This window comes from Sapajus apella, unplaced genomic scaffold (assembly GCF_009761245.1).
Source record: "Sapajus apella isolate SASKATOON/1434 unplaced genomic scaffold, GSC_monkey_1.0 scaffold20, whole genome shotgun sequence".
In the NCBI taxonomy this organism is placed as follows: domain Eukaryota; kingdom Metazoa; phylum Chordata; class Mammalia; order Primates; family Cebidae; genus Sapajus; species Sapajus apella.
This window is the reverse complement of record NW_022436960.1, coordinates 27,241,632-27,254,355: the sequence shown is the minus strand read 5'-3', so window position 1 is coordinate 27,254,355 and position 12,724 is coordinate 27,241,632. Positions and strand designations below refer to the sequence as shown.

General features: G+C 40.4%; 1 protein-coding gene across 26 annotated transcripts in view; it reads left to right on the top strand.

Annotated features, from left to right (window-relative positions):
* The window catches only part of TTLL5 (tubulin tyrosine ligase like 5), a 283,926-nt gene that overhangs the window by 19,629 nt on the left and 251,573 nt on the right, over positions 1-12,724 (top strand). For 25 of the 26 annotated variants that reach the window (XR_004271639.1, XR_004271640.1, XR_004271638.1 and 22 more), the window contains 2 exons: positions 4,243-4,373; positions 12,259-12,341. Coding sequence is in view for 23 of the 26 variants with exons in the window: in XM_032287240.1 (XP_032143131.1) it covers positions 4,243-4,373; positions 12,259-12,341 (214 nt within the window). In the remaining 3 variants the exon portion in view is untranslated. The remainder of the gene's footprint in view (positions 1-4,242; positions 4,374-12,258; positions 12,342-12,724) is intronic. The other variant, XM_032287243.1, reaches the window with a different exon arrangement.

Genomic DNA, 12,724 nt, shown 5'->3' with positions numbered 1-12,724 from the left:
TGATTTCAGTTTCTGGTGAAAAATCTTAGATGCCAGCTTAAACATACAAGAGGATATATAGTTTCCCAAAATTCTTCTAGGATGTACCAAACAGAAGTTTGAAAGCCACTGATTTGGGGCATCTGTAGGAGAATGCATTCTTTTTCTTACCCTCTGGTTCAGTGTTTCTGATTTCCTAATGATTTGGAAATTACTGTTGTAGATTAAATCAGCAGTTAGTGTAGGTCCTGGACCATCTTTATCAGAATCTTCTGGGGTACTAGTTTAAAATGCAGAACCCTGGGCTTCATCCCAGAATATTGAGAGGTGAGGCCCAGGAACATGCATTTTTTTAGGAAGTTCTCTAGGTGATTCATACATACACTAAAATTTGAGTATCTCTGCTCTGGAATTTCAGAAGAGGGCCATGGATAAGAAAGAAATGTTTGTCGTACCTAGATTTGACAAAGCAGTTTTTGAAATCATAGAAAGAAATTTGAACTGTGGAACAGGTTGAATTAGTTTTTAATGATTACCACAAAGGTTCTTAGGTGGTTTTGAAGGAATGGAACAAATTATAGCCCAATGAGTCCAGTTGAGGCTAACCTGGAGTACTGTGCATAAGAATGTGCCCCTGATATAATGGCAATTATTACCCTGATTTTAAGGTGCTAATTTCCTTGGTTTTCTTTATCACTTTGCCTCTTCTATATCCATCTCTCAATGATGTAGTTCTCTATGGGGTTCCTAACCTGGGTCTTTACTGTAATAGGATCATTATACCCTAAAATTAAGGTCTGTCTTGGGTCTGATCCAGGAGGGTCATTGCAGGCCCCTGGTTGCTAGTGATGAAATGAGTTCCACATAGTATATGAGAGGTTGAGCAGTTATTGCTATGGCAACAGATTTGTAAATATGGATTAAATAACCATGTGTTTGATTTTCCTGGACAGTCCTTTTTAAAAATATACTAAATGCTTTTCCTCCTAAAAACAAATTAATAAAGCATCTCAAATTCTGGTGTTTTAGTAGCCAATCTCTCACAGTTTTCATACTACTTAGAATTAACTCAGAATTTTTTTTTGTCAGGCTGTTTCTCAGAAGGTCACATCTGTAGATTCCTGTGGCATTAAAAACTTCCAGAATGCTTTGGTCTGGGAGCTTGCTTTTAGTTGGAGTACTAGTGTTTTTTTTCACTATCTGAGTAATCCGGATGATTTTATATTGTTAGAGGATCATGATTCCATTAGAGTAAAACACACAGCGTTCCAAAAATATTTTATAATGATTTATAGTAGTGAATAGCACAGACTCTTTTGAAGCCTTTGAAGCTAGAATTTTTTTCACATGTTCGGTTTTTATAACCTGAAATTTTGGGTATATTTATCAACAGTCATACTTTAAACAGTTTTTTTTTTGTTTACTTAAATTTGAAATCTGTTTTAGAATAGATTTTATACTTGTGAATCAATTTTTAAAAACCCATTTGAAATAAGGGTCATAGACCTAAACATAAAACATTAATTGTAAAGCTTGTGGAAGAAAACAGAACATCTTTGCAACCTTGTGTTAGACAAAGGATTCCTAGATACAATAAAAGCACAATCATAAAAGGAAAAAAAATTGATAAATTGGACTTTTTAAAAATTAAAAATATCTGTCCTTCGAAAGACACTATTAAGAAAACGAAAAACAAGCTATGGACTGGAGGAAATATTTGTAAAACATATAACTGATAAAAAATTTGTATCCAGAATACATAACAAACTCTTAAAACTCAATAATAAGGAAACAAACAACTTTATTTTTCAAAATGGGTAAACTATCTGAATGTCTCACCAAAGAAGATACAGGGATGGTAAATACAAGATGCTCCTGAACAGATGCTCAATAGCATTTGTAATTAGTGGATTACAAATTAAAACTATACGAAGTATTGATATATGCCTGTTAGAGTGGCTAAAAACAAAAACCAGAAAACACCAAGTGTGGGCCAGGATGCATGGCAACTGGAACACTATTTTGCTGCTGGGAATGCAGAATGGTATAGCCACTTCCGATAACTGTGATCTTGTGAAATATATATTTAGTCTCCCTCTTGTTTCCTGACATATAATTCCTTAACTTCTTGGAATCTCCAGAGTGAGAAGTGTCTTTTTATATACTAATGACTTAAGTGGTGCCTGGCAGTCCCTAGGTAGCCTTAGAATGGGGACTGGTCACAGGAAAAGACCAAGGCATGATTAGAGGGTTAGGATTTCCAGCCCACCGCTTAGCCTCCAGGGAGGGAAGGGGGATGAAAGTGAAATTAGTCACTAGTGTCCAATCAATTATGCTTGTGTAATGAAGCTTCCATAAAAACCCAAAAGGACCGGGTTTGGAGAGCTTCTGGGTAACAGAACAACACATGGAGATCCTTGGTGGGCAGCGTGCCCAGAGAGTGCAAGAGCGCGTAGAAGTTCTGTGGCTCTTTTCTCATGCTCACCCTGTGCGTCTCTTCCTCTATATCCTTTGTGATACCCTTTCTAATAAATCAGTAAACATAAGTGTTTCTCTGAGTTCTGTGAGCTGCTCTAACAAATTAGTTGAACTCAGAGAGGGAGTTGCAGGGACCCCTGTTTAGAGCCTTTGGTTAGAAGTGCGGGTGAAACAAGTTGGGACTTGCTATTGGCATTGGAAGTGGGAGGCAGTCTAATGGCACTGATCCTTCAACATATGGGAACTAACACTACTTCCAGGCAGGTATTGTCAGAATTGAATTGTGTTAGAGGACACCCACTGCAAGATTGCTTGCTTTGTGTGTGGGGAAACCCCCTACACATGTGGTGTCAAAAGTGTTGATTGATTATGTTGAATTGAGAGTAGAGAGTAGGAAAAACACTTTGGTTTTTCTTCAGTATCTCAGAATATAGCAGGAGAAACGGAGCTTGTTTTTCTAAAATCCTCAATACCATTTGGCAGTTTATTATAAAGTTTAACATATACTTATGTGTTGATTGTAAAATGTGTCCATAAATGTTTTGACATTGCTTTCAGAAGGTTGAGCTTAATTTTTCTGTTCTTGAGTGTTGACTGGATTTAGTGACTTGCCTCTAAGTAGTGGAATATGGCAGAAGTGACTGTTGCTTCTGAGACTAGATTGTGAAAGACGACACAGCTTCTTGCTCACTTTCTTGGATCACTTGATCTGGGAGAAACCAGATATCACGTCATGAAGTCACTTGGCCTTATGATAAAGTTCATGTGGGGAGGAACTGAGGCCTCCTGCCAGCAGGCAGTCCCATGTGAGTGACAAGCCATTTGGAAGTTGGGTTTTCCATCCCCACTTAAGCCTGATGACTGCAGTGCTGGCCAGCATCTTGACTGTAACCTCATGAAGGACCTTGGGACAGAACTGCCTAGCTCCCTCACTCCCACATTCCTGGCCCCAGAAACTATGAAATCATAAATATTTATTGTTATTTTAAGCTGCTGTATTTTAGGGTAATTTGTTGTGTAGCAATAAATAATTAATGCAACTTACTGAACAATCAAGCAGTCCCACTTCTAGAGAAACAAAAACTTATGTTTACACTAAAACTTATAAAAACCTACATTCATATAAAAATCTATATGGTAATGCTTTGTAGCAACTTTATTCATAATCTCCAAAAACTGTAAACAACCCAGATGCTTTCAAATGGCGAATGGATAACTGTGGTATATCTATACAATAGATCACTACTGAGTAAGAGAAGGGACAGAATACTGATACATGCAACAGTGATAAATTTCAAATGAGTTGTGCTCTGTGAAAGAAGCTAGTCTTAAAAGGACACACACTGTCTGGTTCCATTTATTTGACTTTCTGGAAAAGGCAATATTATGAGGACAGAAAAACGAATGTTTTCCCCGGGGCTGGAGGTGATTGGGAGGGTCCACTACAGAGGGACTTGAGGTAACTTTCTGGGATGTCGAAACTGTTCTTTATCTTGATTGTGGTGGTGGTTACATAATTGTATGTGTTTGTCCAAAATCATAGAATTACACATTAAACAGGGCAAATTTTACTGTATGGAGATTTTATCTTAATGGCAAAAACTGACCAAAAAACCCTTTGATGAAAATGATTAAGCCTTTTGGATTAACAGTGATATGTTTAGGATATAATATTATCTTCACTATCTGCTCTAGGACTGTGAACTATAACTCTTTTGAATGTGATAACACAGGAAAATTCTGAGTCATAGTTGACTGAAATGGAAATACTTTTTTGATTTTTAGGTCTTATGAACTAACCCGGAAGGACCGACTGTACAAAAACATTATTCGAATGCAGCATACACATGGCTTCAAGGCTTTTCACATTCTCCCTCAGACCTTCCTACTGCCAGCTGAGTATGCGGAATTCTGTAGTAAGTGCTTGACAGAGAATGCCCCAGTCCCCAGCAACGGAACCTGGGGGCCCCAAAGGCCTCCTCCAGTTGTCAACCAGTCAGGGCTTTCCAAAACCTTAGACAACTGTGACTCTTTAGTAAAACAGTTGCAGAGGCAAAAACTATTTTTATTCCGATATGCTCAGTAAACTTGTCAGTATCATTTACGTAAAGACACATTGGCATCACATAACCATGCCCCTGTCTTATATATTTTCGCTTGAATGTCCCTTCTCTCCATTGATGACTTAGTGCCTATGTAAGGATTTTTTTTTTCTTTAGAGACAGAATCTCCCTGTGTAGCCCAGGAGTGCAGTGGCATGATCATGGGTCACTGCACCCTCTGCCTCCTGGGCTCAAGTGATCCTTCCTCCTCAGCCTCCCAAGTTGTTGGGAATACAGGCACGCAACACCGTGCTCAGCTAATTTTTAAATTTTTTGTAGAGCTGGGATCTTGCTCTGTTGCCCAGGCTGGTCTTGAACACCTGGGCTGAAAGGATCCTCCCCTCTTGGCTTTGCAAAATTCTGAGATGACAGGCATCATCTGCCATACCAGCCTGTAAGGATACTTTGTATTCCCGCATGTGAATTATACATGCTTCCTTTTTAGTACCCCTTTCCCTCTTGCCACTTGAGAAACATGTCGGCCTTGATTTCTAGTCTTGTGTAATTTATGTTCTTTGGGGGTACAGGTATCCCATATCTTTTGATGTTAGGGTTTGGAGCTACAAGTTAGTCACATTTTCTCCTCTTTGAGTTCAGACTAACAAAAAATATATACATGGGAGCCAAATAGGCACCTAAATGTCAGCTGCATGGTGGGTAAAGTGACATAGGAACACATAGCCTGGATCCAGATCTAAAATGGGCTTCTTAATTTCTTTTGCATCATTGTGAACTTACCTACCCAGGCCCAGGCAGAGGCACTGGGCTATTTCAGGCTTTCATCCACAGGGACAGAGCCTGACTCAGTAGACTTAGTGCACAGAAGAGGCATGAGTACAGACGAGATGTGAGGCAGGTCTCTTGTGAAAAAGTCCAAATTACAATGGTAGTAGCTAACATTTAGTGAATGTTTACTTTCTAGTAGGCTCTCTTTTAAGTGGCACCTCTACTCTGGTAGTATTATAAATGAGGAGACTAAGATATGTTTGGTTAAGAAACTTTCCATAAGTTATGCAGCTTGCAAAAGGTAGAGTTTGGATTCAAACTGGCAGTTTGGCTTCAGAGGTCATGCTTCTCATCTCGGTGCAGCATTGCTAATGGCGTTGGGCAGCCTGCGTGCAATGACCATTTCCCAGTAGCACCAGTGAGAGAAGTCACTTCTCCCATAAGAAGCAGCAGGTGAGATACACAGAGAGGACAGTTTTCCTCCCAGGAGGTCCAAGAAAGAGACTATTTCTGTTTTATGGATAGATTAAGTAGCTTGGGGAGAAGACAGCATTATCTCTAGACTTCCTGACTTTTGATTTTTTTAACCTGTTAGGCTTGCTAGTCTCTCTGGGTCACCCAGTGGGTGGTTCATCTTTTGGCAGAGCAGACCAGCAGTTCATCAGGAACACTCGCTCCACCATTTACCTAATAGCATTCGTTGCTCTAGTTGGGGCCATTCATTGGTTGGTGATTCATGGTTTGCCCACAGACGGCTCTTCAGTGGGTCATACAGAGCGCTAATTAAATGAATCAACTTCAGAGCTTTGGTGTACTCAAAGCTACAAATTTGTAGTTAAGAATCTTTTTTTGCCATGTGACTTTAGCCAAGTTACTCAAACTTCGGTGTGCCTTAATGTCCACATCTGTAAAATGGGACTATCGCTAGTGCTGACCTTATAATGTTGTTGAGTTATTTTAAGTAGGTTAATATGTAGAAAGCACTTGGAGTGGTGCCTGATAGGGGTGGCTTGATAAATGTTTAATACTGTTTCGTATTTCAGGTTATGTTTATATTATTAGTAGTAGTTATGTTTACTAACTATATTAATACTACTATGTTTTTACTATGTTTTACTATTTTAGTATGTTATGTTTAAATTTGTAGTTATGTTATTAATAACGACTATTAATTAGTATTAGTTAAGCATAATACTAATTAATAGAATTATGTTCTGGCCCTCCAGCACTTGAGTGTGGGCAATAGGAAATTTTTTTTGGAAGGAAAGGGGCACCATAAACAGACTGGCCTTTAGAAAAATAACTATGTGAAATGAGTCGGCAGAAGCAGAGGGAAAAAAAGAGACCTTCGTTCTAGAAGGTCTCTTTGAAGGTTTTTGCAGTGATGTGGATAAAAAGTATTGATGGACTGAACTAGGTCGTGGGAATGCATAGGTATGAGTAGAAAGAGGGTGAGAACAAACATCACTGCCTGTGTATGGGGAGTGAGGCAGGGGTCAAAGAGGCATCCTAAGGTTTGAGTCTGAGCAGCTAGGAGGACCAATGAGTTTTCAAACAGGGAATGTACCCAGAAGGCAAAGGAGAAACTGTTAAGGAGGAGGAGAAATGTTACATTTCAGACAAGGAATGGATTTGGATGTCTATGGGGCATCCAGGTAGTGTGTTTTATAGACAGTGTAAGAGCAGCTTTGAGTTCTGGCCAGAGATGTAGATGCTGGAAGTTGCAGGTATGGAGGTGTATGTGATTACTAAGGGAGAGAAAAAAAGAGAAGCAGCACCACAGACAATCAGAGGAAAAGGAGATTGAAGAGGAACAAGAGAATGAGATCTCAGGAGGCAGGAGAGAGGGTTAAATCAAGAACCCAAGTAGAAAGGTGAGCATTAGAAAGAGAAGTGGGCGTGTGTCTCCTAAAAGAGGGGAAGGAAGAAGGCTAAGTTGAGGACCCAGATAACATTTTAGATGGAAAGTAAAGCAGATAAGCAGGGTTATGTTACAAATTCCTAGCATTCTTGGTGAACAGGTTGATGAGGTCTTGTGCCAGGAGTGAGGGGCCTAGGGATAGGTGGGTGCCTAAAGAGGCAGAAAGGGTTTGAATAGCCTCTGAAGGGCCTTTGAAAGAGAACTGATAAGGACTGGGTATGAGGATTGCCTAGATACAGTAGTGATACCATCTCATGAATATATAGCTTTTCATTCTAATAAGAGAAAACCTGTAAAGATGTAGCCCAGAAACTAGTCACTGTCTCCAGAGATGTGAAAGCCTGGGTACTCCTCAGACTCTTTCAGTAATTTGAGTGTAGGGGTGGGAATACATGGCACACAGGCCTTTCTTGGATGCTGTCATTGCCAATTACAGTATTTAGTTGACTAGAATTCGAGGTCTGTGACCCTGAAGACCCTGGCTAAGGACCTGTTGCCAGCTTCAGCCACTCCCCCTCAGGGGACAGCTTTCTAAGCAGAAAGAGGAAGGAAGCAACAAAGAAGAAAGATGGGGTGGTGCCAGTATCAGAAAAGCAAAACTTTCCCCAGAATTGGGTTCTATAGCCATCTCTAGTTGTAAGAGAGACTGAGAAATGATTCTAACATGTGAATTTTCGTGTCAGCCAATTAATTACAGATGACTACATTTCAAAGCAGTTGGTAAATTTGTAGAATTACAATTTTAGAATTATAAGAGATCTTAGCAAGTCAGGCTAAATGTTAAAAATCTCATTTTAAAGATAAGACTAGATGATTTAAGGAACTTACCTGTAGAATCATACACTTGAAAAGCCAGAATTAGAACTCAGATCTTTCTATTCCAGGTTCATTGCTCTTTCTAGTAGACCAAGCCTGCTGCCACTATGGGAACTGGAAAGCACTTGAAAGAATTGTGGAGCTTAGTACATTTTCATCTTGAAGCAGAGGCTCCTGAGCTCTCTGCCTAGCCTTTGCTTCTGATTTTTCTTGCTTCCTACCCACATTTTTAGAACCTGTAAAAGAAATCAATCCTTGTTCTGAAAATATCACAAATCAAGGAGAAAAGCCTAGCATGAAAGACAAGTCTTTGATATTTAGAATTTCAAGAACATTTAGATTTCAGTGATAGTGAAGCACCTGAAGAAGCATTAACTTCTTTTTTTCTGAGACAGAGTTTTGCTTTGTCACCCAGGCTGGAATGCAGTGGTGTGATCTTGGCTCACTGCAACCTCTGCCTTCTGGGTTGAAGCCATGATTCTTCTGCCTTAGCCTCCTGACTAGCTGGGATTACAGACGTGCACCACCATACCTGGCTAGTTTTTGTATTTCTAGTAGAGACGGGGTTTCACCATGTTGGCCAGGCTGGTCTCGAACTCCTCACCTCAGGTAATCCACCTGCCTTGGCCCCCCAAAGTGCTGGGATTATAGACGTGAGCCATGGCACCTGGCCAGAAGCATTGACTTCTGTTCACAAAGTAGAGGGTACTGTCTCCAGACAGCTTTGGTCCTTTTCTCTCCCTCTCCCTCCCCTTCTCCTCCTCTCCCCCTCTCCCCTCTCTCCCTTCCCCCTCTCCTCCCTCCTCCTCTCCCCATCTCCTCCTCTCTTTTCCTCTTTCCTTCTCCCCCCTCCCTCTCTCCCCATCTCCCTCTCCCCCTCTCCCCCTCCCCTTCTTCCTCGCCCCCTCTCCTCCCCCCCTCGTTTCCCCTTTTCCCTCTCTTCCCCTTTCCTCCTCTCCCCCTCTCCTCCTCTCTCACCCAGGCTGGGGTGCAGTGGTGCATTCATAGCTTACCGAAAGGGGTGAATTACTGGGCTCAAGTTATCCTACCACCTCAGCCTTAGAAGTAGCTGGGACCACAGGCAGGCACCACCACGCCGGGCTAATTTTTTAATTTTCTGTAGAGACAGTCTTGGTGTGTTGCCCAGCCTGATCTTGAACTCGTGTCCTCAAGGGATCCTCCTGCCCCAGCCTCCTAGAGTGCTGGGATTATAGGTGTAAGTGAGCCTATTAATAACTAGCCTGGTCGTTTTCTTAGACATTTCAATGAAACCCTGTACTTCTGCTTTATAACTCTCAGTGTCTGTAATTACTTGTTCAATGTCTGTTTTTTTGGCTAGTCTAATCTTCGTGATGGTAAAGACTGTATTTTTCACTGCTGTGTGCCCCACACCTAGCAGACTGATTGACACAGATTAGATACTTAGAGGCATTGATTGAGTGACGTTTGAAAAGTTTTGTTATTTTTTGTTTTGTTTTAATACCTTTTTGCTCAGGCATTCTGTTGTCTGCTCATTATTGGGAAAATGGCAAAGTGAAAAAAATATATAAACTGAATACATATACATATATTCAGTGGCCTCACTTTATGGAGATTTAATTTTTTTGTCGTATATAACTATAAATATGTCTTCTATAGCAGGACTTTAAAATTATATAAATTATATTTTTCGAAAGGTAATATATTCCCATGGTACAAAATAAATTTCAAAACAATCATCAGTGAAAAGTCTCCATTCTCCTCTTATTTCTCATTGAGTTTTCCTCCCCAGAGATGATCAGCGTTGCTAGTTTCTTACATACCTTCTAGAGATATTCTTTACATTTACTAGCAAATAACTTGTGTGTGTATATGAACAGATGGGTGTATGTAACATACATTGCCCTGTACTTTCTGTTTTTTTTCATTTAACAGGTTATCTTCAAGATTGTTCCATATCAGTTCATTAATGACATTCTTGTTTTGTGTGTTTGCTTAATATTCCATTGTGTAGATTAGATGTCTGCAAACTATATCCCTTGAGGGAAATTGGTCTTCTGCCTGTTTTTGTGTGTCCCACAAGCTAAGGCCTTTTTTAAATGGTTGGAAAAAAATCAAAAGAAGAATAACATTTTGTGGCTTGTAGACATCATATGAAATTCAGTGTTTATACACAAAATATTGTGTAACAGCCACACCCCTTTGTTTGCATATTGTTTATGGCTGCTTTCAAGGTACAACTGCAGAGCTGGGTAACTGCCACAGAAACTGCGTGGCCTGCATAACCTAAGATGTTTATTCTCTGGCTTTTTACAAAAATAGTTTGCTGACCCTTCATATAGATGCATTGTAGTGTATTTAATTAATATTTTGCTGTTAAAACACAGCACTGAGAATCTTGTATATGCAATATTTTACGCGTGTAAGTAGAACTAGAGGATATAGTTTTAGAAGTAGAGTTGCTCATAGAGTTAAATTCTATGTGGCACATGACAGTTTTTCTAATTCTGTTAATTCTGGATCAAGGGAAAATACAGAGGAAGACGGGAGAGAGTGGACAAAAGATCTTTTTTTCCTCCTGGTGAAATGGTTTGTGACATTGACAAAGTCAAGTTTGTGTGGGAGGCCTTGAAGAGACTGGCTCATGTCAGAGGGAGAGGAAAGAAAAGGAGACAAGTAGTTGCTGGCAAGTCATCTGGGAAAAGGAGCTGAGCCTAGAGAGCTCCTTCTGAAGGCCTGCCTGATGTAAGCCCAGATGCAGGGTGGAGGGAAGTGTGCAAAACTTCGGGACTCCAGTATCTGAAAGTCTTTTTCTGATACTGGAGCCCTAGAAAATGACGTGCCTCTTAATAAATAAAACCATATTAACAGAAACTATAGGGAACTTTCTTAGGTTTGTGCTGTTGTATTCTAGATGAAATGGGACTGATATCTTGCTGCACAGCCACTTAGGCAATTGGGAAAAAGGAAGCCTTTGTGAGATCTGCTCAGTAACATTTGCATTTGTTTGATTTATTTCCCCACACTACTCCTTCCCTTTCTCTCTTCTTTCATTGAAGAAAAATACCAAGAAAAAACAAATGTCTTTAATTTTTATCTTTCACCTCACCTCTGCTTTGAAACAGTAATGACTGCTGCCACCTGAGGTATTTCACCAAAAGTGGAAGAGGCACAGTTGGGACTAGTGCTCCCTCTCCAGTCTGGGATGTGAGAATCAGCAGCACTGAGAGCTCTATCCCTGCTTCTCCCCACTGACTTCTGACATTCCCTAAGTGGAAGACAGAGCTGCTTCCCCTCAGACCCCTTGCAAGCCTTTGGGAGTCTTGGTGTCAGTTGTCTGCTTTCTGTTTTCATGATCCAAAGGGATTTAAAGTGTTGAGCTGAAACTGGGAAAGGAACAGAAGCAAATGGCACCTTTTAATCACTTGTAAATGATTGTCCTTCCTCTCCACTGGCATATTGCTTGAATTAAGGTGATTTTTATTTTATAAGCTTCGAGGAAATATTTAAGGAAAATAGCTGTATTACGAGATCTAGGTTTTAGCTTACATTGACACTGTGTGCCTGAGGTCCTTTAGTTAACAGAGGTGAGAATTTCAAAGATTCATGATGGTTCTTTGTGACAGTAATAGACTAACATCTAGATGTTTGCCTTATTTTGTTTTCATCTTTTCATTAAAGAAAGAGGGGAGGCCGGGCATGGTGGCTTATGCCTGTAATTCCGGCAGTTTGGGAGGCTAAGGTGGGAGGATTGCTTGAGGCCACGAGTTCAAGACCAGCCTGGGCAAAATAGAGAAACCTTGCCTCTACAAAAAGTTAAAAACAATTAACAGGGCTTGGTGGCCCATGCCTGTAGTCCCATCAACTCAGGAGGCTGAGGTGAGAGGACTGTTAGCACCCTGGAGGTTGAGGCTGCAATAAGCCATGAAAGCACCACTGCACTTCAGCCTGGGCAACAAAGCAAGACCCTGCCAAAAAAAAGAAAGAAAAAGGAAAGAGGGGAAATGGTGGAAGGAATTATTATGGGAGTGATTTTGCTGTCCCCTTTTCTCCTCCCTCCTTTCCTCCCTCTGTCTGTTTTGTTTTTAAGGCCAATCCAAAAAGTACAGATAATTTTAGTTGCTGTCCAACACGTAGAAATTTGTAAGATTATGGGTTCCCTGAGTAGATAACTGTTGTTGAAAGGTGATATAATAAACTCAAGTTCATTCTTTTTCTTTGTTTTCTCCCTTTTTAATCTCCCAATATTTTGAGCAGATTCATATTCAAAGGACCGGGGACCTTGGATAGTAAAACCAGTGGCTTCTTCTAGGGGCCGAGGCGTCTACCTGATCAACAATGTAAGTATGCAGCAGATGGCAAATCTCTTTCCTCACTTGTTCTTTGCTCCATCAGCCTTTGTACTGGTTACTAATATAGTGCCATTTCATTAAGAGCAGGTGTGCTCTTCTGAAATCTGTGTTCAGAAGTGAATTGAGGGTGGGTATGAATAGACTTGTTGCCTTACTTGTTGGCAGGAATCTTCTCCTGCACCAGCAGTTACTGCATGGCTGAAAAGACACTTGATTAAATTTTGGGGGAGGGCAACCTGTTGTGTTAGCAGAAAAGAGGCACCTTTTCTGCTTGCAGCATATTGTGATGTTAATTCCTACACACCTGCATTAATTGATAGCATATATGTGTCTATTGTGAGCAGAACTGTGGGTTCTGTTCTCAAGATTAT